Below are 25,908 nucleotides of genomic sequence, written 5' to 3' on the forward strand. Positions count from 1 at the left end.
CCAATAAGGTGATCTAACAATGTTTAAAGGAAGCCAACTGCCATAAATGCAACAAGTAATGCTCTAATCTGCAACCTCTTTGATTTCATTTTCTAAAGCCTTGTCCAATGGGCCTCTTTTTTGTGAAACGAAAACATTCTCTTCTTTAAAAGATGGTGGTATTGGCATGAAAGGATGTGGGACAACTGGTTGTGTGAAGCCACTAGGAGGTTTTTATGAGCTTTTCTTGTCAAGAGGATGTGCAAGAGTCTTTGATCTATTACTTCATGCCAACATCCTCTTGTTATTTAGTATAAGCCAATATTAGATCCTTTGGCAACCCTTTTTAATTTTGCCCCAAACAAATTTTTATTCCTTGTAAAATGATGGTGCACAAGTGAGGTTTCACTCGAAAACATGAGCTCTTATACTCTTTTTGACAATGGTTACACCACCAAAGAAAACCCCCTCCACCAAGATTTTTTTGAATCATTGTTGTATGTCGCCAAAGACGAGAGGCTGCATCAAATTTGAAAGAGCTCTTCATTTAGAGCTTCTGAACTCACACTTCCAACCATTTTGTATGAACCTAAAATGAAAAACATTACAAACTAGCAACACTACAATTTAAAAAATTGAAAAAAAAAATTGGCATTATAACCCCTTATATGTGTAAAAAGTTCAAAAGAAAAATCAAATTATACGTTAAAAAATAAATAAAAAACTTAAAATAATTTTTAAAGACCTTGAAAAAACATTAAAAAAATCATTGAAAACTTGAAAAAATGAAAGATTTACTCACCTTTGATGGCTAAATCTTCCTTGTGCAACGATTCCTAAACTTTTGGTGTACATCTTACTCCTCTGTAGCCTTCACCTTTGAAAAAAAATGAAGCAACTTTCAAAATCCAACAATGGCAGCTTGGGGAAAACAAATGGTTTTCTTGGTGCTTTGTGATTGTGAAATGACTTCCAAATGCTAAATAGATTAATTTTAGGGCAAATTCATGTTTTACGAGGCATGAATGAATTTTAAAAAATTGTTTAAAAATTCACTTTTTGGGCATCCCAAGCTGTGTGTATGCCTAGTTGCCCAAGGTACTACCCAAGCGCTCCAACAATACCCTAGGTGAACCTTGGGGCATACCGATACCAAACTAATACCTGGACTAGACCACCTAAACCAGTGCCTAAGACCTAGTACCCAATAACACTGAAAAAAACAAGAAACCTGGATTTTTTTTTGCACCAAAAGGTCAATATTTTTATCACGAAAACTTACACTTTTTTGGAAAGTCACAATTTTTCTTGATAAAATCATCAAAAGTTGGTTTGACCAATCATATCAAAAATATGATCTTCTAAAAAATAAAATCAATGGGGGGCCAAGTGGCAATTGATTAAGATAAAATGACAATTTCTGATATGGACAGAGGATGTTTGACCTTCCAGACTTTACAGTTTTCAGGAGATGTCATGTTACAAGCACCTAAGTTTCTGTTGGGACTGCTGGCACCTTTTGTCAAACCAGAATGAAAATTATGTTTTGTGATTTCATCCATTAGTAGTTGAAGAGATGAAGGCAAGAGTGGATCATGTACATCATTTGCTGCAAGCCTGGATCAGTGCACAATGGTCAGACTCCCAAATCCTCCTCGATAGAAATTTGGAACATGAATCTACTTCATTTTTCAAATTTGGGAAAACAGACAAAAGAGAATGGGTTAGAAGATGTCGGGGAATAAATCAGCCTGCATTTATGCATGAACATATGTATATATGTAATTTGCCAAATTCCATATCATAAATTTGGGGTACTATTGTATCCAACCTAAATTTTCTAGGGTCTCAAATGTGTGTCTCAGAAACATAAACCTTCCTAAATAATGCATTTGTCTAAAGGAGTCACAAATAAAGGCAAAGAAATATATTAATCTCATGTTATAGAATATGCACTAGACTGACCATTTTGTACAATACTGCTTACGTAATTCAAAGTTCAGCATATTGATACTAACTAATTGCCCATCACTTAAATTTGACTCTAAACCCATTGCATTTTTTATAGTTTTTATCAGATGTCTTTCTCAAGGGAACAGTATTAATTATAAGAATCAAGCAAACATTTTCTGATTTTCACAAAAACAAGCTTAGTAAAAACTTAAAACAGTAAAATCATTGTAGTTAGGGAGATTAAACATGTGGATGGTTGTTACTCATGGAAACACAGAAAATACACACAACTTGAAAGATAACAGCATTGTATTCCATTTCTAAACTTACAATGGTCAAACCAAGTTTGGAATTTATCAAAATTAAAGCATATGTAATAACTAAAAACAAGATTTTTTGAATGTTTAAGATTAACCTCTACATAATCAATTTTGGCCCCAGCATTACGGACAGCCTCTAAAACTGAACATTCCAATATTCCTGTATGAATTTGTCCATCGCATACAGCATCTTTAACGCGATTTAAAGATCTACAAATAGACAATGCCTGCAGAAGCATGGAAGATGTTACAATTCTCTTTAGTGTAACTCTTGTATAATTAAAAAAATCATACAGTAACTCAATGAAAGGCTATGAAAATAAATATAAGTCATCAGGGAAAAGCAGCTACAGGTAATCCTATCCAAACATATTCAGTATGACTTGAAGAAAAAACAAATTGACAGCTAGATTCAAGTTCGTGAGTTTCTTCAGAGACTACATGTATTTTATTTTTCTTGAATAGAAACAAAACAGTAATTTAGTTGAAGACCAGATATAAGCCAATTCTTTGCATGTGGCATTTAAACATATCCCATGACCAAAGCAATTTCCTACCTTTTCTTCTACAGTTTGGTTAGTCTGGCCCTACTTGCATGTGTCTTGCTTTTATGTCATCTACTACAAAAGCTTGAAAGACAATATTGTTCCAATCAATAAAATATGCATAAACTGGTTTAAAAAGTGCATGCTGCAATTATTCTTAAAAAGGACTTCAGCAATTTTAACTACCACATTTATGCAAAAATTACCGTATCTAGAAGACGATTTCCAGCATCATTTGTCCGGGCAGAAAAATATTGGAAAACATCAATATGTCGTGTAATGTCCCCAAATTTTATAAAGTGACTTAATTAAATTAATTGATCACGTTGTCCAAAAGAATTAATTTTTTATTTCTGAAGAATGACTTTAATTAATTAGTTTAATTCAAAATAAAGTGAAAATAATAAAATAAGTCACTTTATTTAAATTTCTCCAGCTGTGACAAAAATAGAAAGTAACCTAGTGTAATGTCCCCATTTTAGCAGACATGGATTTTCAGTGAGATTAGCCTATCATGCTGTTGTGACCATTTCACACATCGCCCCATTAAAATGGGGACCCCCTCTTTTGCTTCTGTTTTGCCTGTTCTTCTCTCTGCTCTTAGGGTTTTGAGTGAGTGAATGACTCGTCTGGACTAGGGTTAAGCCTTAGGGGTTTCTATTGGATATTTTCAGGCCGAGTCCAGTCAAATTTTGATGGTTATTGAGCATCCTCCCGAGGGTTGCAAATTTTGAAAGAGGATGAGCCTGTCAGGAAGGTCAGGTATGTCTCAGGATAGGTCCAGTCAGGGTTTTTGAGGGCACATTCAAATTTTGTCTAAGTGTTGGCATTTTGATGATGGAATTGTGCATTTTTTGTCTGGGTAATTTTTGACCAAATTTTTGATGGCTTGATAACCAATTCCTGGCCTTGGAAATGACCTAATTATGCCTTGTGAAGTGACTGAAAAACTAAATTTTGGATATTTTGGATTATAGAAGTAAAATCGCTCCTATCCCTCACCCAGGGACCAAGGCGAAAATGATGTTTTGTGCATCTTGGTTATTGACTTGTTTCAATGTTTTGTGCAGGGTCGCCAGGGGATATGATCGAACATGAATCGAAGATTTTGAAGATTTTGAAGACTCAAAAATGACAAGTTTTTTAAGGTTTAAGGCAAAATCGCTCCTGTCCTTCACTGAAGGACCAAGGCGAAATGGCTTGTTTTGATCATTTTTTTGGTCTTGGTTGATCAAACGGGAGCATCAAGGACGCAAGGAAAGATGAAGCGAGCATAATGGAGTATCCAGACTTAGTCGTTGGCAATGAAAGGTTGAACTTTTGGCCTAGAAAGATAAGGCGCTCCTGTCCCTCACTGAAGGACCGGAGCTTGAATTCCAAATTTGCATTATCCTCACAAGATTTAAGTGATTTCGCGATTTGAGGAGGTCAAGAGAAGTATGTTTTCCCCGTTGAATATAACTTGCATGAGTCACAAAGGAGAAAATCAACCTAAGTAACTAAAGCGCTCCTGTCCCTCTCCAAGGAACCAGAGCGATTTCCAAAGGAAGCTCCTGTCCCTCACCCAAGGACCAGAGCGATTTTCTCAAGAGACAAGTTTTGGGCAAAGGAAAAGCAAGCTTCAAGTTTGAGATGAAGGAAGGAAGGCGTAATCAATCCGTTGAAGATAATTTTGAAAGTTTGCAAAACATAAGTGAGCCCATAATGGCCAAGGCGCTCCTGTCCCTCACCCAGGGACCAAGGCGAAAAGCACATCATCAAGTCTTTACCTCCAAATTTGGATGAACCCAGGCCAAGGCACAAGATGGTGATGATATTTGAAACGCTTCAAGGAAGAACAAAGTTGCAAAGACCACAAAACTGGATGAAAGATGGCTAGGGCGCTCCTGTCCCTCACCAAGGGACCAGAGCGAAATCTTCAAGTATGCCTAATTTTAGAATGCCACTTTCGTTTCAAAGACTCAAGATGGAAGGCGGAGTGATATTCTACGTTCAGAAAGTGATTTAAAGATGACACGATCAAGGGTTTGTACCAAGAACTAAAAGGCGCTCTTGTCCTTCACTCAAGGACCAAGGCGATTTTCATAAAAACAACCATTCCCTTCCAAAACCACGTCAAGGCAAGGATATGCAAAGTCAAAATGTCTTTCGAAGGACGATGAACAAGGAATTGACTCCAAGAATCGACTATCTTAAGCACAAATGCAAAATTCGCTCCTGTCCTTCACTGGAGGACCAGGGCGAAAATCCTAAGAGGGTCAATTTTGCCTTGAGAAAGCAAGCAAAACATGCATAGAACGAGCGATAATGATCATTGCCTACCTCACATCATGAATTGGCGATTTGGAAAATGAAGTCCAAAGATAAATGGTAGGGCGCTCCTATCCCTCACCAAGGGACCAGAGCGAAATCTTCAAGTATGCCTAGTTTTAGAATGCCACTTTCGTTTCCAACACTCAAGATGGAGTAAGCAATGACGTTTTTTGCCTTGAAGGTTATTGAAAGTTGATATGATCATGAATGTGTGCAATAATGCAAAAATCGCTCCTGTCCTTCACTGGAGGACCAGGGCGAAAATACTTGGAAGAGCTCATTTTGTCTTGAGAGGGCGAGTGAAGCATGCATTGAAAGGACGAATGAAGATCATTGATTGCCCTGCAACATGAATTGGCAATCAGAAAGACAAGGACTAAGGACAAAGGTAAGATCGCCCCTGTCCTGTTAATGCATGGTAGCTTATGCAAGATAAGATATTTCTAACCTTCCTTGTTCTGTTATTTACATGCTTCATGTCTAAACTTATATTGCATATGATTATCGGATTTTACAAACATTGCTTAGCATTATGCTATCGGGCTAACAACCCGATAGCATATTAATGTCAATTATTAATTGGCATTAATATGTTATCGGGGTATTAACCCGATAGCATATTAAATGCTATAAGTTATCGGGTTATTAGCCGATACATACTTGCTATCGGGTGCATAACTATTGGCACCGATCCACATCTGTTATCGGGCTTAATCATCGGGCATATTTGTTATCGGGCTTAATACATACACCGCTTCATTTGGAATTAACAGTGGTTAACAACTGCACCGGTTGGATTACATACATCGTGCATTTTGAATCATCGGTGTTTACATGAACCGATTATTATCTTGATCAATCATTATATTATATTACAATATGCTATCGAGGTTTTGAACCGATAAACAGCCTTGTGTTAATGGTATAATTACAAAGGCACCGATCAATGGGTGCATTGATCGGTCATGCCTAAAAGGCATGACCGGTCAATACACCAATTGACCGGTGGCCTAAATGATATATATACCAATTGAATTCATTTGGAGGAGACATAGAAAACATAAAATGATCTCTCTCTTTCAGACCTGCAGATAAAATCAGAATTATTAGACATCAACATAATTCCTCATATACATTTATAGCATACATAGTTCATAACTTGTTCTTTAATTGAAATTGAAATAACTTTACATGTCCCTCACCAAGGGACCAGGGCGAAAGTGTTTTAAGGTGCACTCCTTCCAAAGATGGAATAAATCAAACTCAAGATTCCAAACGAAAATGCCATTTTGGGCGTCCAAGATAAGACTTTGAACGTAAAAAGCAAGAAATACAAGGCCAAAATGCATGGGCGCTCCTGTCCCTCTCCCAGGGACCAGAGCGATGTTGTTTGATCTCCCTTATTTTTCCCATGCTTAGGCGCCAATATCCTTCAAATTGCATTAAATGCCAAATTCGCTAAAACTTGAAATATTTAAAAAATTAAGTTGGCATTTAATAAGGGCGCATATCATTTAATAATTAATTTAGGCCTTTAAAAAAAATCGAAATTTTAATTACAAAGGCATTTAAAATTAATTATTATTAAATTAAATTAAAATTCAAAGAGCTTAAGGTGTCTTTTTAATGTTTTTGCCAAAGTCGACCTCTCCTTTTATTTAATTTTTATTTATTTTTTGGCCTATTTTCCAAGTCGGCCTATGGGCAATTGCAATGATGAGCGCCTATATAGTTGAGGTATTTTGAAGCATTTTAATCCATAATTCAATCATTTATTCAAATGCGATTTGGAGAAGCAAGGAGGAGTGCGAAATCTGGTCTAAGAAGGAGTGCGAACTTTGTTGGAGGCTAGAGGTGGAGCGAATTTTCCTCAAGGCATTGAAGACAAAGGTGGTGGAGTTGAGGCTCGTGAGGAAGACCATTTTGTTGAAAGGAGGCGCACTTGCTAGAAGACTTCGATCTTCATTTTGCCTAGCGAATTTCTTAATTTTGCATCTTTTTTTAGAATTAGTTCTCAAGAAGAGGTATGGCGAGATCTCCCTTGTTCAAATTTTGAAATTTTGAATTTCCAATTGCATAGTTATATTTAGGAAATGATAATTCAAAGATTTATCATGAAGTTTCCTAAATTTAAAACTTAAATCCAGTCTATATTTCTACGTTGCAAAGTATATTGCTCATTATGAAATGTTGTGTAGGTGACAAGATGGCGACCCCGAAGACAGGAGCATCCACTAGTCGTCCAGCCCTCATGAAGGAAGATCAAAGGAATGAAGAATTGGAGACCAAGATCATGTCAAAATGGAGCAACATTGGAGATACCAACTTGGGAAACTTCAGTGTGAAGAAGTTTCGAGAGGTCCCTTACATCGGAAAGCCATCACCTGTCGCAAGGAGAGTAATTGAAAGTGGCATTATCAAGGCGGTCGGCTTCCCTCCAGCAGTCCAGTGTCTTGAGCTGATGATCGAGTGTGCCCGCCATTATGACCCACAATCCAGATCAATCGTGTCCAAGGAAGGAAACACTTTGGCTTACCTTTCAGAGGAGGCTATCAGTGAAGCTCTCCATCTACCAGAGCATAAAGATATGATTTACAAAAGCTTGGAAGGAGCTAGATCCATGTACGAAGATGAGCCAGACACTTGCTTAAGCATCATCAATAAGAATTGGTTACTCAAGAGTCGTCCTCGCCTGAGCAAGGTTCCAAACACACCACATAGGATCGACTTCCAGGAGGAGTACAAAGATTTGATAACCTTACTCAATCGAGTTACAGGGGCTCCTCAAGCCTTCTATTTTGAGAAGTGGATGTTCTACTTCATCCAAGTGATAGTTCAAGGAAAAGGAACAATTCATTGGGCTAGAATTATTAGCCATTGCTTGGACGTGCAGTTGAGAAGACTGAAGGCTACCAAGTCCTTCCACATGAGTTCATACATCATATATGCCTTGATCAGAAGTTTTGAATATGCAGGACTCCCTCACAGAGGAGTGATCGGAAGAGGACCGAGGGAAGTCAGAGTTTGTGAATCTTATGTTCATTTGCATCATCCACCTGGAAGTAACTACAAGTTAGTTAATGATACCTTCACGATGAACATCACCAGGACATTGCAAGGTGGGATTCACAATCGGATATCTCAAGATGCACAGGAGCTTGTAAAGAGGTATGGTGCTTGGTTTATCCAATTTCAGAAGTTTACATATATTAGAGTTCATGGGTGTCCTTCACCACCATATATGTTGCCAAGATATCCGACAGACAGAATAGTGTTACTGGAGGTGACTAGGCAGTTGGCGGCTTATGCAAAGGCATTCAGACACAGGCATGGAAATGGAATTCCTGTGCCTATCATAATAGGGAATTCAGTTGAGGTATGTCCTAATGCTATAGCCATGGATGATGCAGAGAAGGAATTGGCCTTATATTCATTTTCATTCTTTGCTTTGAGAGAGAATTTTGATCCTTATGGATATGTTGAAGAAACAGTTGGTAGAAAGTACAAGCACGAATTTCAGATAGAGGACTTTTTGATGAATCTCTCAAGTGATTTAGAGGTGAAAAGAAAGATGCATTCCAGATTACCTTTAGATTTCATCCGGAAATGCAAAGTTTACAGATTGGCCGATCAAGCCCAGGACAGTGGCAGACATCTCCAATCATCTTATGACCGAGAGGACAAAACAGTGAAGATAGATTGAAACGAGCCTGAGATTACAGACTTGAGGACTTTGATGGCTCCGATTTTGTCTTGTACTCGCAGATGGGTGGATATACAACATCAAAAGTTGAGAGAACAGAACACATCGATGACTTTTGCTTTGGAGGAAAGGCCAGGGGAAGGAGGAGCAAGCACAAGCGAAGGCAATCCTCATCCTAGGAGCACAAATGAAGTCAATCCTCACCCTAGATGCGTAAGTGAAGGCAATCCTCATCCTAGAAGCGCGAAGAGGAAAGAAAGACCTGAGAAAAGGGAACCCTCCAAGAAGAAGCAAGAGGCCCATCGAGGTCACTCATCTAGCACATCTTCCCAACATGAAAAAAGGACAAGTCAAGGACAAGAGAAGAGAGTACTTGAAGTTGAGGAATCTATGGAATCAATGGTTCACAATGATAAACATGAAGAAAGGCAAGCACCTCAACGTTCATCAAGTCAATCTCCCCAAGTCAATGAGCTACATGAAGACAGGAATGATGATGAAGTGACATCTCCTCTCCAAGAAGAGGGATCAGTGCCTAAAGAAATACAAGTTAGAGAGACAAGGTCCGCCATTCCAGATTGGTTAAAGGAGAGGTTAACGAGGGTGATTGTGATCGAAGATGAAGATAATGTAATTGATTTAGAAAGCCTTGTTGGAAATTCTCAAGAAGTGACAGAGAGAAGGAAGGCTACCAAGATGTCCAAGATGATCAGAGATGAGACAGGATCCAGGAAGTTGCAGATAGCTACACCAGCAGTAGACAAATATGAAGGTGAAATCCTTGCAAAAGAGTATGATGTAGAAACATTTGAGCTTGGTCCACTCACAGCCGAGCAGACACTAGATGAGGCCACTGATTCATTTGAGGCACTTAAAGACAAGCTTAGAGAAGAAATGGAAAAGAATAGAAAGCTTGAGCGAGAGGTCGGTGCTTGGAAAGGCTACTTTAGCCATCTCAATCAGCCTTTGGGATGTCAGGATCCAGCAATATCTCCTGTGCAAGCACTTCCCCTTGAATCAGTTGGTGAGGCAGAAAGAGTTAAGAGCTTGGTCCAGCTTATGAGCTCTTGGATTGACAAATCTCATACGGTTGCCATTGAGTTCGCAACAAGAATGATGCAGACTACCCATCGAGCTATCCAGGTCCTTGAGATCAATCACAACCTAATGATAACAGTAGCCGCCTTTGCCCACACTAGAGATGTTATCATTCCTGTTCTGCAAGTAATCCGGCAAACACCAAGGAAGATCTTAGCACAAGAAAAGATAATGGATGGAGGAGCTCATAATTTACTTCAGTGGTCAACTCTACTTCAGATGAAGGAAGTTCTTTTCGAAGACGTTAGTACCAAATGCAATTAAGTTGAGGAGGTCATTCATCCGATTCAGGACAAGGTGTTTGAGGTGTTATGTTCTATTCTTGGCAGGAGGATTGAAGATGAGACAGATGTGAATCTTCAAGAGTTGGAGGAGAAGGTCAAGGTCATCTTTTGCAAAGATGAGAATGTTATCACAGATGAGAAAAGAGATCAAATGTTCGCCACTATGCTCCTGATCAAGAAGGTCAAGGAACTCGAGCCTGGATGGGACATAGCTCTTCTCAAGGCTTTCGATCAGGTCATCCACTTGGAGGAACGAATGAGGAATCTTCCAAAGATTCCTATTGCTGAGATTGAAGGAATCGTGTCCAGATTCACTGCATATGCTAAGAAGGAGCATTGGAAAGGGAACAAGGTTCTAGAAGAGAGGTTGTTATAGATGATGTGGCACCTTAATTATCATTGGTCTATGTTTCCTAGATTTTTGTGCCAATTAAATATTTGGCTATGCATTTAATATTGTTCAGTAAAAGGGGAACTTTTTGTAATGAAACCCTAATTAGGGTTTAGGTGTCAAAATCTCAGTCGTTGATCTTCTTTTGATCTGGGCCGTTTATTGTAATTGAGGATGCTATATATACCCTCATTCATTTTCATTTTAGGAGGAGAAATTAGAAATGAGATATTAGAATTAGAATTAGAGCTTTTGGAGAGAAGAAAGTTATTTTGTAGCAAGATTGAGCATTGAAGAAAGAATTTCAAGCAATTGTTGTCTATGTTGACTTTGAGATCAATAAAATATTGAAGTTATGGTGTTTTATTGCAATTCTCGTGGTTATCTTCATGGTTGTTTACTTTCTTGAATCATTCTCAGTCGAAATAGTGTTTAAATTTGAAGGACTAAGTGTTGAGCTTGATCTTTGGTGAGATTCACATTCCAAACCACTAGCTTCTTACTGATTGTAAGGATGCCTTGTGTGGTCAACTGGAGATATTTGGATTACTTAAACCTTCAATCATCATTGAACTATTGATATGTACCTTCATGGTAGTGTCTATGATTCTTGATGATTTGAAAATCAATAATCACCTTAGAAGATCGCATCAATCTCAGTAGAGTTGTAATTCCTTGGCAATACTGAAATTGGTCGGATCTTACCAAGTCTAGCCTACATTGAGTCATTCCTAGGATTAGATTAGAATTCATCCTTTCCAAACTCTACCTTTTGATCTTTTTGATAACTTGTTAGTTTTAGGAAAAACTGTTCCTGAACGGAAACGTAAGGCCCCTTGATGAAACAGCATTCACAACGGCCACTGGTGCTTATCCACACGTAGAGACCCTACATTACAGAACCTTGGAGTCATCCTGATTGATCCTTCTTCGCGACATCTTCAGCAATCAGAGGCTTTATTCAAGAGAGGATAAGGTACCCTTGGGTATTTTATTCTGTGTTAGGCAGTGTACAAAATACACGTCAACACATGCCAACCCTCGTAGGCTAATGAGGATGGTTAGAGGGTCTCCTGAAGATTGTATCATCTCCAGTGTTCAGAATGCTTCAGTTTGGTCTTCGTTTGGCGTCATTTGGACATCATTCGCTTTACTTACTATTTATAGTAAGTCTTGGGGTGTTCGAGAAGGACCCTTTCTATTTTTAGCAGGGGTGTTTGGTCACATGGGGATAAGCAAGGTGGACTCCCATTTCAAACGGCACAGAGAAATATTAAAAAATTTTGAGAGTTATTAATGTTTATGTGGCCAAATTAATAATAAATCATTTAATAAAGTGAATATAAAGTTATAACTTAACTTTATAACTTGAGGGTCTAGGCATAATGAGAAGGGAACCGAATTTTTAATTAATTGTGAGCACATAATGCAAGGTCATTATTTCATTAAATGATGCTAACTTAATGTAAAAACATTTAATGTTATTAAAAGAGCTTTTTGGAAGAAAATCGAACTTCCTTGAGGATTATATATGTTTGATAAGAAGAAGTTCGATTCATTATGGTTTTGGTATTTATTTTCATGACTTCGTGGAGAGCAAAGACCAAGGGTTTCAGTCTTCATCAGCCATTGGAGAACGGAAAAATCTTCAGTGTTGCAGCCATCTGAATTGGTGAAATATCCAGTGAATTTGGCTTTCAGTGGGGACTTCAAACAGGGGCTCCATTTGTGCTAAATCGGTGAAGTATGAGGGTTGAATCTAGCCAGCTTGAAGGATTAATAGTTGCAGATTGGAGACCTGAGATAGGCGGTATTTTGCCAGCAGTCACCCATCATTTTTGAGCTGCAAATCCCTTACAAATACCTCATCAATACAGCTGCAAGAAGGGCGAATTAGCAGAGGAGGCGATTTTGCAAAGGGAAGCTTTAAAAATTCTTCAAAAATATTAAAAGGTGGCGGCTTAACATTAGGAGCCCAGCGCAACAATTCTGGAGCAAATTGATAGATGATTTCAGCAGCCAGATCATTCATATCAGGTTCATTAATACTGTAGTAATTGCTTTTTGTAAGGAATTCCAAATAAGTCTTCAAACTTTGCATTTCAAGGAAATAGTTTGCAACCATAGCATGATAGTTGAACTTTGAATGATTTTCAGCTTTGAAAGCATTAGTTTTGTTGTAAGTTTTGATGCACATTCTTCATTTGTCAAACCGTATCAAAAAGCACAAAAAAATCAGAAAACCAAAACACAAAAAACTGCACTTGAAATTCAGTATTTGGGAATCTCCGGCATTGAGGACAAAGGGGTTTCCTACACCTAGTATGGAAAGTATTTAAACTTCTCCAGCTGTGACAAAAATGGAATGTAGCCTAATATGGAAAGTAACCTAATCTTCTAGATGTTTCCTAATCTCTAGAAGTTTCCTGGAGTTCTTATAAGGAGGCTGGCTGGGTGAAGTAAGGATGCTCATAGATTTGATATGATTGGATTTATGAAGCTTTGAAGCAGATTTCTGAGAACAAAAACCTTCAAAAAATTGACAGAAGGGTTGGACAAAAACCTAGCTCTTCCTAAAAGGTGGATCGTGATGGAGTTCACATTTGGGCAAATTTGTAAGGTTTAGAGTTTGTTTCAGAAACAAAGATATTTGCATCTATTTCTTATTTCGACAAGTTTATTATATTCTGAATATTGTATGGTGTATAAAAATTATATTTTGGGAGTGGAAATATTATTATATTCAGAGAATAATGGTGTGTTTGAATTTTCAGCCTAGGTGGTTTCCTTTTGGAGCAGCGACCTCACTACTGGGAGGAATAAATTTATATCTCAATCTGATATTCAATGGTGAATACCTGCAGCAAGGATGTGAGGAGTGATAAAGCCAGTGCAGACCTCGGAGGAGTGATAAAATGATTATACAAAAGACTCAATCATCCTAACAACATCTATAAATTTCAACGACAGTTGGTACTTGGAAAAATCAGTACATTGTGCCCTAAGCCTTCAACTTCAAGTTACCAAAACGTGATCAAAACTCAAAAAAACATCTATGAGGGGAAAAAATTTATCAAGAGATAAGTGTGTGACAACAAACAGAAAAGGCATTCAGAAAGTGTTTCCATGAGCTTGGAAAGACTTACAAAAGTTAATCATTACGAGTATCCTACATCAGATATTAGGTTGATTCTAGGGGCTGCCAAGCAAGTCAAGGGTCTTGTCCAGGGCTTCTACACACTCTACTTCTACTCAGACCCTAAGAGTTGCTTCAACAGAGCTCTAAGGCTGGTTGCTTGACTTGTGGGCACAAATACACTGCTTTAGGAGATGTTAGATCAGTTTTCTTTTGGTTTTATCATTAGTGAGAAGATGTTCAATGGCTGATGACCCTTCCGTTGCTTCACTATGGGAATCCAGGTCTCCGATCAACTGGTAAGTTAGGCGAGCATTACTTGCCTTTAACTTCACTATGTGTTGTTCAACCCAATGCCTAATGGATTTTAAAACTGACTGTGATAACCCCCGTGATATCACCTGATGCAAATTATTAAATAATGTTAATATCCTAAAGAGGAAATAAATCATTAAATATTGTTAATTAAATAAGGTTAATATAAATAAATGATTAAAATATTAATGTATTTAATATATAAAATAATAAAGAAAAATATTATTAAATATATTATTAAATATATTATTAAATGTCAATGTATTTAATATAAAAAATAATAAAGGAAATATATTTAATATATAATAATAAAGAAAGTATTATTTAATATTAAATATATTTACAATGTCAATATTTAATATATGTCAATGTAATAGTTAGTATATTTAAAACTACTATAGAATGAGAGTTCATCTATAGAATTTTCAGCTGCCACCAATGTCAGACACATCTCTGCATAATCGCCTAGGACAATTGGAAATTCAATGGACAGTTTCTTCTTCTTCTTCCGGATTTTGTTGTAGGCAGTCAATTGCCTAGTGAGCTCCAACAGCACCATCTTATCCATTGGATACCTCGATAGCTTGTGCAGCTGAAAAGAAAAACCTTGGACTCGGATGTAGGTAAGCTTTGGAAATTGAATATACCAAGCTCCGAACTTCTGTATCAGCTTTTTGGCCTCCTGCGACAACCTTGTGTGGAGTCCACCTTGTAATAATCAGGTTATATGCATGGTGAAGGTGTCATTTACCAATTTGAAAGAAGTAGTGCAACTAGGGATAGCATTCGTGAACCTTCAGTTGACTTGGTCCACATCCCATGGGTCCCTTTCCTAGCAAGCCATTGAGCTTGCCCATTCTTGCTAGCGAATAGATGACATATGAACTCATGTAAAAAGATCAGGTTTGCTTCTACTTCAAATTCTTCAACTGCTCATGCAAATAGTGGTTGATCAATCTTGCCCAATCTACTATTCCATTGCCTTCTATTACTTCACTGATGAAGAAAAACATCCAAGTTTCGAACATGAAGGTATGTCGGCATCCCATAATTCTACTCAACATCATCACGAGGTCAGCATACTCTTGCTTGAAGTCAAAATTGGTGATCTGCTTGGGCATCTTGGAAACATGCGGTTTTGACTTCTGCATCTAAACTTTGTTAATTATTCCAGCACATCTTTCCACGCCGGCATCATATATCATCGTTGCTCTCTCTTTGGTCCTGTAAGTTATGGATTGGTATGTCAGGATTCCAAATGTCTCTCCAATTGCTTCAGCTATCAAGTTGGCCAAGAGCTTGTCGTCTAGTGCCAAAATCGCTCTTCTCTCAGCATTATAGTGTTTTGTGCATTCCATAATCAGCTCTAAACATTGGACGGTTGGAGGGAAGACAATCCCGCTCTTGACAAACTTGATAGCAGTGGTTGATGGAGCACGTCTTGTTGTTCCAAATATTATATTCCGGAATTCTCCTAGCTGGAAAGTGCCTAAGTTGGTGTCATTGATCTCCTTCCACTTTGAAATAATATTTGATTCTGGAAGGAATCCTTTTAGTTCATTCTTGACCTACGCCTGCCAGGAAGTGTTCGCAGCTTTGCGGGATTCCGCCATTCCTACAAAACAAAATAAATAACATTAAAATCATCATAAGGAATTTAAATAAATTGATGAAGAAGGAATTCCAGCCTATAAATTCCAAACTTGGAATAAAGTAGAACCTTCGCGAACAAGAACTTCTGGAAAAATAACAAACTCTTTGCTTTTGACTTTTCTCCACCTCTCTCTAACTTCGAATTTCTCCAAGAAGTGTTGTGAGAAATGAATTCCAATCCATCGTTTAAATAGAATTTCCTTACCAAGTTGCTAAGTTGGAGAAAGGTTAAATTTAGCAATTGTCTTTAAAATGCATCATATTTTCGTTGACAACTCGCCATGCAAACGGGTCCCATCACCAATGTGCAGTTCAAAATGGAAATTTCTAAAATTCTCGAGTTGTGTGTCATAAATGTGGAATATTCCCTTTGCATGTCGCCAAGTCATTAATTGAAAAAATATTTCTCTTTTGGATTCATAAAGATATTTTGAAAGATTTTCCTTCCTCAAAAGAATTTTGACAATTTTATCTGCTTTGGCAGGAATCTTGTTCATCTAGATTTTTGGAGAGAGAAAATTCTTGTAGAGAGAATTTTTTTCGTGTTCATGAGTTTATCTTGTTCTAAAGGAGATTTTTGATCAATCCATAAATTTCCTATATTTTAGGAATTTTTAGTTTTGAGCTCTAGAATTTAGGAGAGAAAATTCTCTCTTGGTCAATTTTTTCCTCGTGCCTTGGAATTTCTTCATCATGTCCTTGGGCGAATTTTCTCTTTGGGAAGAAATTTCTTGAAAACATCTTGAATTTCTTGAATTTTGAATTTTCCTCTTGAATATTGTCCTTTGGCGTCAATCTCATGCTATGGAGGATTTTGTCCTTGAGAGGAAATTCCTCTATATCATTTTGGCGCCCATCTTCATGTTTGGGCGGTATTTTGCCTAGGAGGATTTTATCTTAGAGGAGAAAATTCCTCCCTTACCCCTTTTAGTGCCCTTGAAATTGCTTGGGCGGAATTTAGCTATGTAGGAGGAATTTTGTACTTGGAGGAAAATTCCTCCACCACCATGTTTTGGCGCCCTTGCTCAACTTGGAGCGCATTTTCCACCTTGAGGAGGATTTTGACTTTGCTTTGGAAATTCCTCCTTCACACTTGTTTGGCGCCCTAACCACTGACTTGGGCAGCATTTTCACTTGATGCAAGAATTTTGGCTAAGGAAGAAAATTCCTCCCTGAGGTCCATTTGGTGCCCAACTCCTATCCATGGGCGAAATTCTTGCTTGGTGGAGGAATTTTATGCTTGGAGGAAAATTTCTCCTTCACCCTATTCTAGCGCCCCGTCCCATGTTGGGCACTAAAACCATGTGATGGAGGATTTTTTTGAAGTTTCAAGGAATTCCTCCTTGACCCTCATTTGGTGCCCCTTTCCAGATTTGGGCGCAATTTTGCCATGGTAAAGGACTTTTTTGGATTTTCTTCTTTACTTGTCCACTTTTGCTTATCATCTGGATTTGGGTGTCATTTCTAGAATGAAGCAGATTTCTCTGCCTTAAAAATATTTTTCATGCTTTTTCCACTTCAGGAAACTTCATACTTAGCTATTTTTCTAACCACTTGTCTGCTTTTTCAGCTTCCTAGATTTAGACTTGGATTTTTAGGAATGCTTTGCCTTTAGTGTCCTGACCACTGCTTGAAATGGACCTGCAAAAATGGACTTACTAAAAATAGTAAGTACTTCAAAACATCAAATTAGGGCAAACTGGGACAAGGGACACTTACTAAAAATAGAAACCTAAAAATAGTAAGTTTGATTTTTGGCAAAATAAGGCCAATCCAGGACGCAGTGAAACTTACTAAAAATAGTAAGTGCTCAAATTTCACTGGTAGCTTCTTTGAAGGGCTCTAACTTCATTGCAACATTCAGAATTCCCAAAACCCTAAGGAAAAGACCTCAAACCTAAGTCCGAAGGGCAAAAACCCTAAAATAGGCAAAATAGGTTCAAGAGAGTCAAATTCGCTCAAACGACTTGCAGATTTGGTCAGGATTAATCAAAAACACTTGCAAACCAAGGGGACCGAAGGGATTGCCGCGAAAAGACCCAAAGAACCAAAACCAAAAGACCAAGAGGACCTAAAAAGTAGGGGGTCCCCATTTGGAATGAGGTGATGTGTGATTAGGTCACAACAGGTTGGTCATAATTGCAAATGCATAATTTATTTTAAATTCTCAAGCAGGTGACTACGCCAAGAGGGTCAGCCCATATAAAACAATAATAATTTGAATTTATTTTGAAAAACTTGTGAAGTGGGTGCCAAAATTAGATGAGATGAGGTCGGCCAACAAGCATGGGTGACAAAAATAGAATCAAACCATCATGGAGGTTGGCGAACATTTCCACATAAAATAACTTATGATCAAGGCAAAATATCTCATGAATCAGCCAGCCAATTAATGTTCTTTCATCTTCGATAATATCTCCTTTAACATCAATGACAACAAAATTTCCAACAAAATGCATAAATGAAGACTCTACACAATACAATATTGCATTACAGTTCTAAAATGTTGTTCCACTGTCTTTGATTTCACTTTTATTCACGCTCTAATTATTGTTGTCATGAACACTAATCAATTCCAAATCACCTCTATTTATAACACATTAGAATCTGTTTTGGTGAATGGTCACACTTGCCACTTTTATGCCCAAATCAGCCAGGGAGCCATACCTAGCAGTCTTGGCTTGATGATTGGTATTATAGTTGATAATATTTACCCTTCAAAATTCTTGCTTTCTTCTAAGATAATCTTTTGAGGACGTATTGGTTGTGGACAAACATTTACATTTACAATACCCTGTGCTTCCTTTATAGAATTTTTAGAAACCTTGAGTTTCTCCAAGTATCATTTCACCCTCCACAGCCTGCTGCAATTGATGAGAACTTTGTGAACAGATTTTGGAATATAATAGCAGTTATACATTGATTAGGGCTCAATTTCGAAGAAAAAAATGCCACCAAATATGTGTATGCATGACATGAATCAAGGGAAGAATTCATCAGCCCATCTAAAGTCTTAAAAATGTTCAAATCAAGTTCAAGATGCTCTATTGTCTCACTATACTCTTGAGATTTGATGTCGATATCATACACTCAAAGATCATTGTTTGCACTATCTATCTAGAATCAGTTTCCTTCACCAAAGTGTAGTATCGTAAATTGTATTCCTTTACAATTTCACACTCTATTTGGCACCTACTTTAGTGTGCTTTCCCCTATGTCATTTTAAGCCTATTTGAGGTCTATTCTACTTCAAATCTCTCTCTCTCTCTCTCTCTCTCTCTCTCTCTCTCTCTCTCTCTTCCACTTCAGATTACAAAGAAAGGAAATAAATGAGGGTTTGTAAAGCAAGTGGTAATGCATTTACCTACTAATTGGAAAAGTAGGCAACTGTAGATTTTGAGTGTGGCTTCATGATGTCTGTACTTGCATTTGTAACATAATATGTTTGCATTTTATATTTATGCTAATTTTGGTAAATGGACTTGTACAAAATCTAATGATTGTAGAATCATTTTATATTTTAAAAAAAATAGTCAAGTATTGACTCCTTTAAGCCTTATTTATGTTTACTTTACTCATTAATTTCCATATATCATTTGAGTGATTATGAGTAGATGTTCCAGCATCTTATATGGCAGCTCAAGTTGCAAGTCTTCACAAAGCGTTGTATTGGCATGTGTTGTTGCAACTTGTTGCCTATGTGGGATGGGGCATTTGTGAAAAGTACGTGGTTCTTAGATTAATTCATTGTTTATATTCAGTTGCTTTATTCCTCAAAGAGAAAGACTTCCTTATTTCAATTGAAGCAATATAATTCAGCGGCCTAAAAAGTCCTGCGCACAAACAGATTTTTGTAAAGATATGATTAAACATGAGAAGACTTTGTAGAATGTTCCCAAGATACAAAGCTTTGTTTGTTGGGCCCTGAAGATTGTGGATATTAGATTATAGAGTCTGTTAAAACTCAAAACTTTCAGGTCCAGGTTGCCTCTTGATCGTTTTTATGGGTTGATAATTCACCCTTTCTCCTAGTGCCTTGCATGATATGCCTCTTGGTTAGTTCTCCTATGTCAATTTTCTATTCCACTTGGTTCTCTCCATGTCAAATGTTAGATGTTTGTTAATGCATCTTCACACCCACACATATGCAAAGTTGCCAGCTGGGTTTTTCTGCATGTACTCTAGATATAATTACATGCCTGTGTCTACTTTCATGTATTCAATTATTAAAAGCAAATGCTCCAAAAATTATAGAATCAAAAAAATATGTGCATGAGTTTAAAAGAAGAAAAGGAGGATCGTTTCATATCTCTATAATTTAGCATTTTCATCTAAAACTGGTGTGGGCCCTATGATAAAACACACTAACAAACCCAATCTCAAATACATCAATCAAAAAAATGACCTCAAAGAGAACAGATTCATCTAGATCCAGAGCTGTATTTAAATTTTGAAAATAATTTGATCCCAATCTATTTTCCAATTGAAAGCAGTTAATAGTATAACATGTCAAAAGAAATATTCAGAAACCAAACAAATCAAACCATTTGAAGACATTTTTGATGTACTAAGCTAAATCAACTACACCAATTTTTTTGCACTTTTCTACATTCTTATATTTTACATTCAGTTAGAACCTTTTCAAACTCAATCCATAAATTTGGCATTACAAATGAGTACATCTGTAATTATCTATTGTCTACCCCTTTCAAATCAGAATATCTGTATAGATTGAAAATTGCAACCTTGAAATGGAAAAACATACATCTTGTCGCTCCTTTGGTGATAGGTGCACATTACGAGAGCTCAAAGCAAGGCCATCACAATCTCGCACAATTCCACAGCCAACAATTTCCACAGAGAAGTCCAAATCTCGAACCTTAAATGAAAAAAATAATTTAGTTAATTGGCTTTAGAAAGCTACATGTAAATTTAAAAAACAAGTTTAGGGTACAAATGTGAATGGAAAGAAATAATACTGATGTTTCATATCTCCTTCAAGACTCATTATCAAGACAAAAAAGATGAAAGATTACAGATTCAGCGATCCTTATACAGATAACTCTGTTACAAGTACATGAAGGCTAGATTACCTTGTTCCAAAAACATTATTTAAATACAAACCCACTCAGATTCACTAGTAATTTGAATCAAATTAATAATGAAAACACACAATTGCAATGGTCATGGAAAAGAAATTTAGTTAGAACACAAAAACAGATTATTACTATTAGAAACCAAATCTCAAAACCCTTTTTTACTTGGTGTATCACTAGTCCCCATGAGTGTCCTAATCCAATACCGCCCATGTACAGGCTACTGCATTGCTTAACAATTGAAAAGCCTGCCTGAGATGGCAATTAGAGAGGGGAGTCTACCTAGCAATGATTTTTGTTCCACCAATGCAAACTTTGTGAATAATGGAATAGACAAATGAGAGGGTTGTCGTTGTGTCAGTTTAGGTCTGTCTCACATTGTTGGAGAATTGCCAAAATGAAAATAGAAAAAATCTTCTAATTGAGTTGTTTTAAGTATTCTCTGGATTCCCAAGTTGCAGAAAAAGTGCAAGCAAACTATGGAAATTGAGGGAAGACAATCTTTTGGATCCCACATCCAATAATGAAGGGAACAGAGGATAGAAGCCAGCTGAGCTTAAGTCTATGAGAGGTTGGTAGCCTCCCTTCTCTTGTCCAGATTAACACTGAACAGAGGTGTATGGACATATCTCTGTGGATCTGTCAATAAATAAACAAAATACAAAATGAGATGAGGTATTGTAGACACTGAAAAATGATTAACGCATTTCCATTTCATTTCACGCCATTTATTCTTCTATAATTAATTAACTAATTTTATTATTTAATCAATCTAACATCATTTCTTCATTCATATTCCAAATTCAAATTTTCGCACCATTTCCACTTTAATTATTTCATTAATTATTCATTTCTTCTAATATTAATTAAATAATTTTGATTAAATAATATTATTCAGTTTTCACTTATTCTTCTAGTTCACTATAATTAAATAATTATTTTAAATTATTTAATTAGCTAACTCTTCTTCTATAATTAAATAAATCGTTTTAGTTCATTTAATTACTCATTTCCTAAATATAGTTCCTCTAAAAATAAATAATATCGTTATTTTATTTTTTTTCCATCATGCACATGGAATTAGATAATTTATTTATTTAATTTTATTTTTATTTCTCATGCACTTCTTCAGTTCAACTAAAAGTTTGTTTATTGCTATATCTGATAAACTAAATACAGGAAATAATAATACAGATGACAATGCATACCAGACACGGAGTAAAATATATCATTATTTGCACATGAAATTATTACAGAGACGAAGACCAGAGATGGTCAATCAGGGATCACAATTGATCAAACTCTATCCTACTACCTTCCTTGGCGGTACGTAACATATTTAAAGAACCCGAAGGTTGCCAAGAGGAACACAACCATCAACCAACCGACATATTAACTACCCGAGAGTGACACCAAACTTAATTTGGACAATTAATACATTGTTGGATAACCAATATTATCGAAAATAACAATAGGCATTTTATGCCGACTACAAAGTCACTCTTCACTTCTCTCATCCATTATTTTCTCATGCAATCAATTCACTAAAACAAGCAATTAGTTAACTCCTATTTTTAGCCTCCAATCTCATCAATTATTGACCATTGATCTTCTAATCAATCTCAACAAGAGATCGGAAAATCGCCCAGGACTCGCCAAACTTGGCGAGTCCAAGTACGATTTATGGCCCCCGAGTCTGGCGAGCTCGGACTCGGACTTGTCCGAGTCCAGGGGGCGAACTCGCTAGACTCACCGAGTTGGCGAGTTTGGCCTAAAATCGCCAAACTCGGCGAGTCTAGTGCGTGAAACTCGGCTGTCGGCTGGGTTAAATAAAATGACAAAAAAAAACATTTTAAAAAGTTTTTTTTAAATGAATAATCTCATCTTTGTTCACTACAACCTCCGCATGAGAATGAGAAAAATTAGGGTTACAACATGTCAGCCAATTGAAAAATAACACCCGACGCCTTTATTAAATAATAAAAGTCTTTTTGGCCTCGCGGGGCGCTGCCCCTCGACCCCACCCTGTATCGCGACAGGGAGCGCGCAAGGGGCACTGCCCCCAAACCCCCGTCAAAAAATATGGGGGGAAACTGCGTCGATAGAAGTAGGGAAAATTTAACCTCCGAGTCTAACACTGATTGGATCGACCAAGTAGATATAGAGGCTGAGACTGTAGCCATGGCAGAGGAGGAGCGGAGAGCATGAGCAGAGACAGGAGATTTAAAGGCAGATAGTGACACAGATGTTCTTAATGTTGGTGAGCATGGCATGGTGTCATGGGGAGAAGCCATGGTTGTCGAATCATCCAGGACCTACCTTAGACGCCTTCGTAGGGGGCTGGAGCAGGCTCCTCTGAGCCATAGGCTTGTAGTTGTATTTACCTTTGGTATTTGTATGGAACATTTGATGATGATCATATGATGACATGGATTTTTTATTCCATGAGTTTTGTAATATCGTATACATTTGACAATATTTATATATCTATGTTTGTTATTTCCTTTAGCTACAATTTGTGTTTATGCTTATGTGATTGATGTATACTTGTGTATGTAATCAAATGAGCCGAGTTTGATGATGTTATTGTGTCTTTAAGGTGTATTCAATAAAGGGTGCATGAAACAAGTTTTAAATCTTTAAAAATCTCTAAATTTCTTGAGTTTTTCACTTAGCCGAGTCTGAAGCCAAGTCTGACTCCGAGTCTCAAGTCCAGGTCGGCCTTGCCGAGTCCGAGTCCCATTTTTATGATCTCAACCAATGTTCACCGTTGATCAATATCAAAACAGTCTATAAATTCGGTCTTCATCCATGATCATTTTCTAACCACAATCTTTGAGCTTTTGTGTGATCATACTGCAACTTGTGCTTGTGCAAAAATTTTGAGAGCGACATATCATTCATTCAAAGAGAGCTTCAAAGGACAATGGAAATAAGCAAAATGTTGTATGGAGGTAACTTTACTGTTTGATTCATTGTACATTCATTTTACATGTTCTATTGGTAGATTAGAATTATTTTGTGAATTTGAGAGTCTTGTAGCTGAATCTATTGATAATTCAAAATTGATTTCATTTTTTATTTGCACCAAGTATAATTGGGCTTTGCTCATATCAAAGATCAACTCTAATTTGAATAGAATGAAAACAAAGCAATAAGCAAGAAATATGTTGTTTGCTACTTGTTGGCACTTCTACTTGACTAGAAGAATGTAGCTTCTTTCCCAAAGTATGCCCAAGTTTAAAATATACAAAACAACTGTAAGCAAGCATCACCTGATCAAAGCTACAATGCAAGGTTCATACATCCTGGACAGCATACCCGAACCGGGTTTGCCCAAGGGTTCACATGAGTGCACCCCAAGTGCGCTGTGGTTACACACCTAGGGTGCACTGGGGCAAACCCACATGCCCAACACGTGAGGAAAAAAAATTTAAGTCATACTACAATGCTTGAACAACTTCCAAGAGATGGGGAAGATATCTAGAATTGTAATTATTGTAAAACCAATTATAGGTGGTCATATTATCAAGTGAAACCCCACTTTTGTGGCCCTACTAGGAAAGGGATTAAAATGTGTGAAGAGCCAGATACGAAGGGGTTGTCTGCCACACAAATAGTAGGATTCATTAGAGAACAAGAAGAAGCTAATAGTATGGTAGAGAGAGCAAAACTAAGAGCTCATCCATCCGCAAAGAAAAAAAAAAATGACTTTACACAGATCATCAACCAGTAATGGCCTCCCAACATCCTTTCTTGGAGATACCGTCTCTGCAAGCTGAAATAGAAAATCCTAATCTTTCTTGCAAAAGAGGCCCATTGGACAAGGCATTAAAAATGGAAGCAAGAGATATAGTAGAGCAAAAAATTGCACGTTGCATCTATGCCAATGGTCTTCCTTTCAACTTGGTGAGATCACCATATTGGCGAGAAATGGTGGCAGCAATCAATAGTGCACTTCCTAGTTTCACAAACCTTGAGTATGAAAAGGTGTGCACCACCTTATTGGGAAGAGAGAAGAATTTTGTAGAGACATCACTCAAACCAATTAGAGATTCTTGGGTTGAATCGGGAGTTTCTATTGTTTCTAATGGATGGAAAGATTGCAAAAAACCATCCATTAATAAATGTTATTGCAGTGTCCCTCAAAGGGGCAATGTTTTTGAGCGTGATTGATTGTAAGGGGCAAATCAAAGATGTAGAGTTCATTTCCAAAATCCTTATTGAGTCCATACAGATGGTGAATCATGAAAATGTGGTCCAAATCATTACAAACAATGCAAAGGTTTGTAGGGCTACAAGTGCTTTGGTTGAGCAAAGATATGACTGCATTTTTTGGATACCATGCATCGTATACTCTCTTAACTTGGTGATAAAGGCAATTGGCACTCAAATAGAGTGGCTGAAAGAAATATACCTAGAGAATGAGGAGATCCAAATGTTTGTGACAAACCACAATATGAAGCCATTTTCAGGAGTTTCTTGAGGTTGGAATCGTTGAAGGTAAATTTAATTTATTTATTTAATTTTATTTATGCCATGTTTAATATGTATAAATATTTTTTAATGTGTTATTGACATATTTTTTACATGATCCTAGGTTGTTGAGACCCAATTTGCATCACATACAATAGTGATGAGACAACTTTTGAAGGTGAAAGAGGCATTGAGTGCCATGGTTATTAGCCAAGTTGCCAGTTTGGGTTCGGGCAGCTGTTCAAGTTCGAAGAACCGGTACGCTAGTATGGAAAAAATTTGAAAAGGGGTAGGGGTTCGTTAGTACAAAAACAATGTGTGTATATATATATATATATATGCAGCCTAGAAGCATGAATTAAAATTAGAATGTCACATAGCATCATATAAACAACAAAACCACCATAAACTTGTAATCATAGCATCATGATCATAGCATTCGATATCAAAATAATAATATCGAGTTCAAGTATCATTGTTTCAACAACTAAATATCTGCTCTAAGCTGCAATTAATAATATTTATATTAGAGGAAGACCTAGCAAACTGGAGCTCTTAGAGGAAACCACTACTACCTGCCAACCATACTTTGGTTGATTAACTTGTATTGACACCTCCTATGCCATGTGTTACAGCCTTTTCTATG

General features: G+C 37.1%; 1 protein-coding gene across 1 annotated transcript in view; it reads right to left on the bottom strand.

Annotated features, from left to right (window-relative positions):
• Nucleotides 1-25,908, bottom strand: part of LOC131059198 (pantoate--beta-alanine ligase) — an 88,135-nt gene that overhangs the window by 57,827 nt on the left and 4,400 nt on the right. Inside the window, exons 2-3 of the mRNA XM_057992524.2 lie at nucleotides 20,456-20,569; nucleotides 2,348-2,479 (exon numbers count right to left, since the gene is read on the bottom strand). Of these exons, the coding sequence (XP_057848507.2) occupies nucleotides 2,348-2,479; nucleotides 20,456-20,569 (246 nt within the window). The remainder of the gene's footprint in view (nucleotides 1-2,347; nucleotides 2,480-20,455; nucleotides 20,570-25,908) is intronic.

This window comes from Cryptomeria japonica, chromosome 9, assembly GCF_030272615.1.
Source record: "Cryptomeria japonica chromosome 9, Sugi_1.0, whole genome shotgun sequence".
In the NCBI taxonomy this organism is placed as follows: Eukaryota; Viridiplantae; Streptophyta; class Pinopsida; order Cupressales; family Cupressaceae; genus Cryptomeria; species Cryptomeria japonica.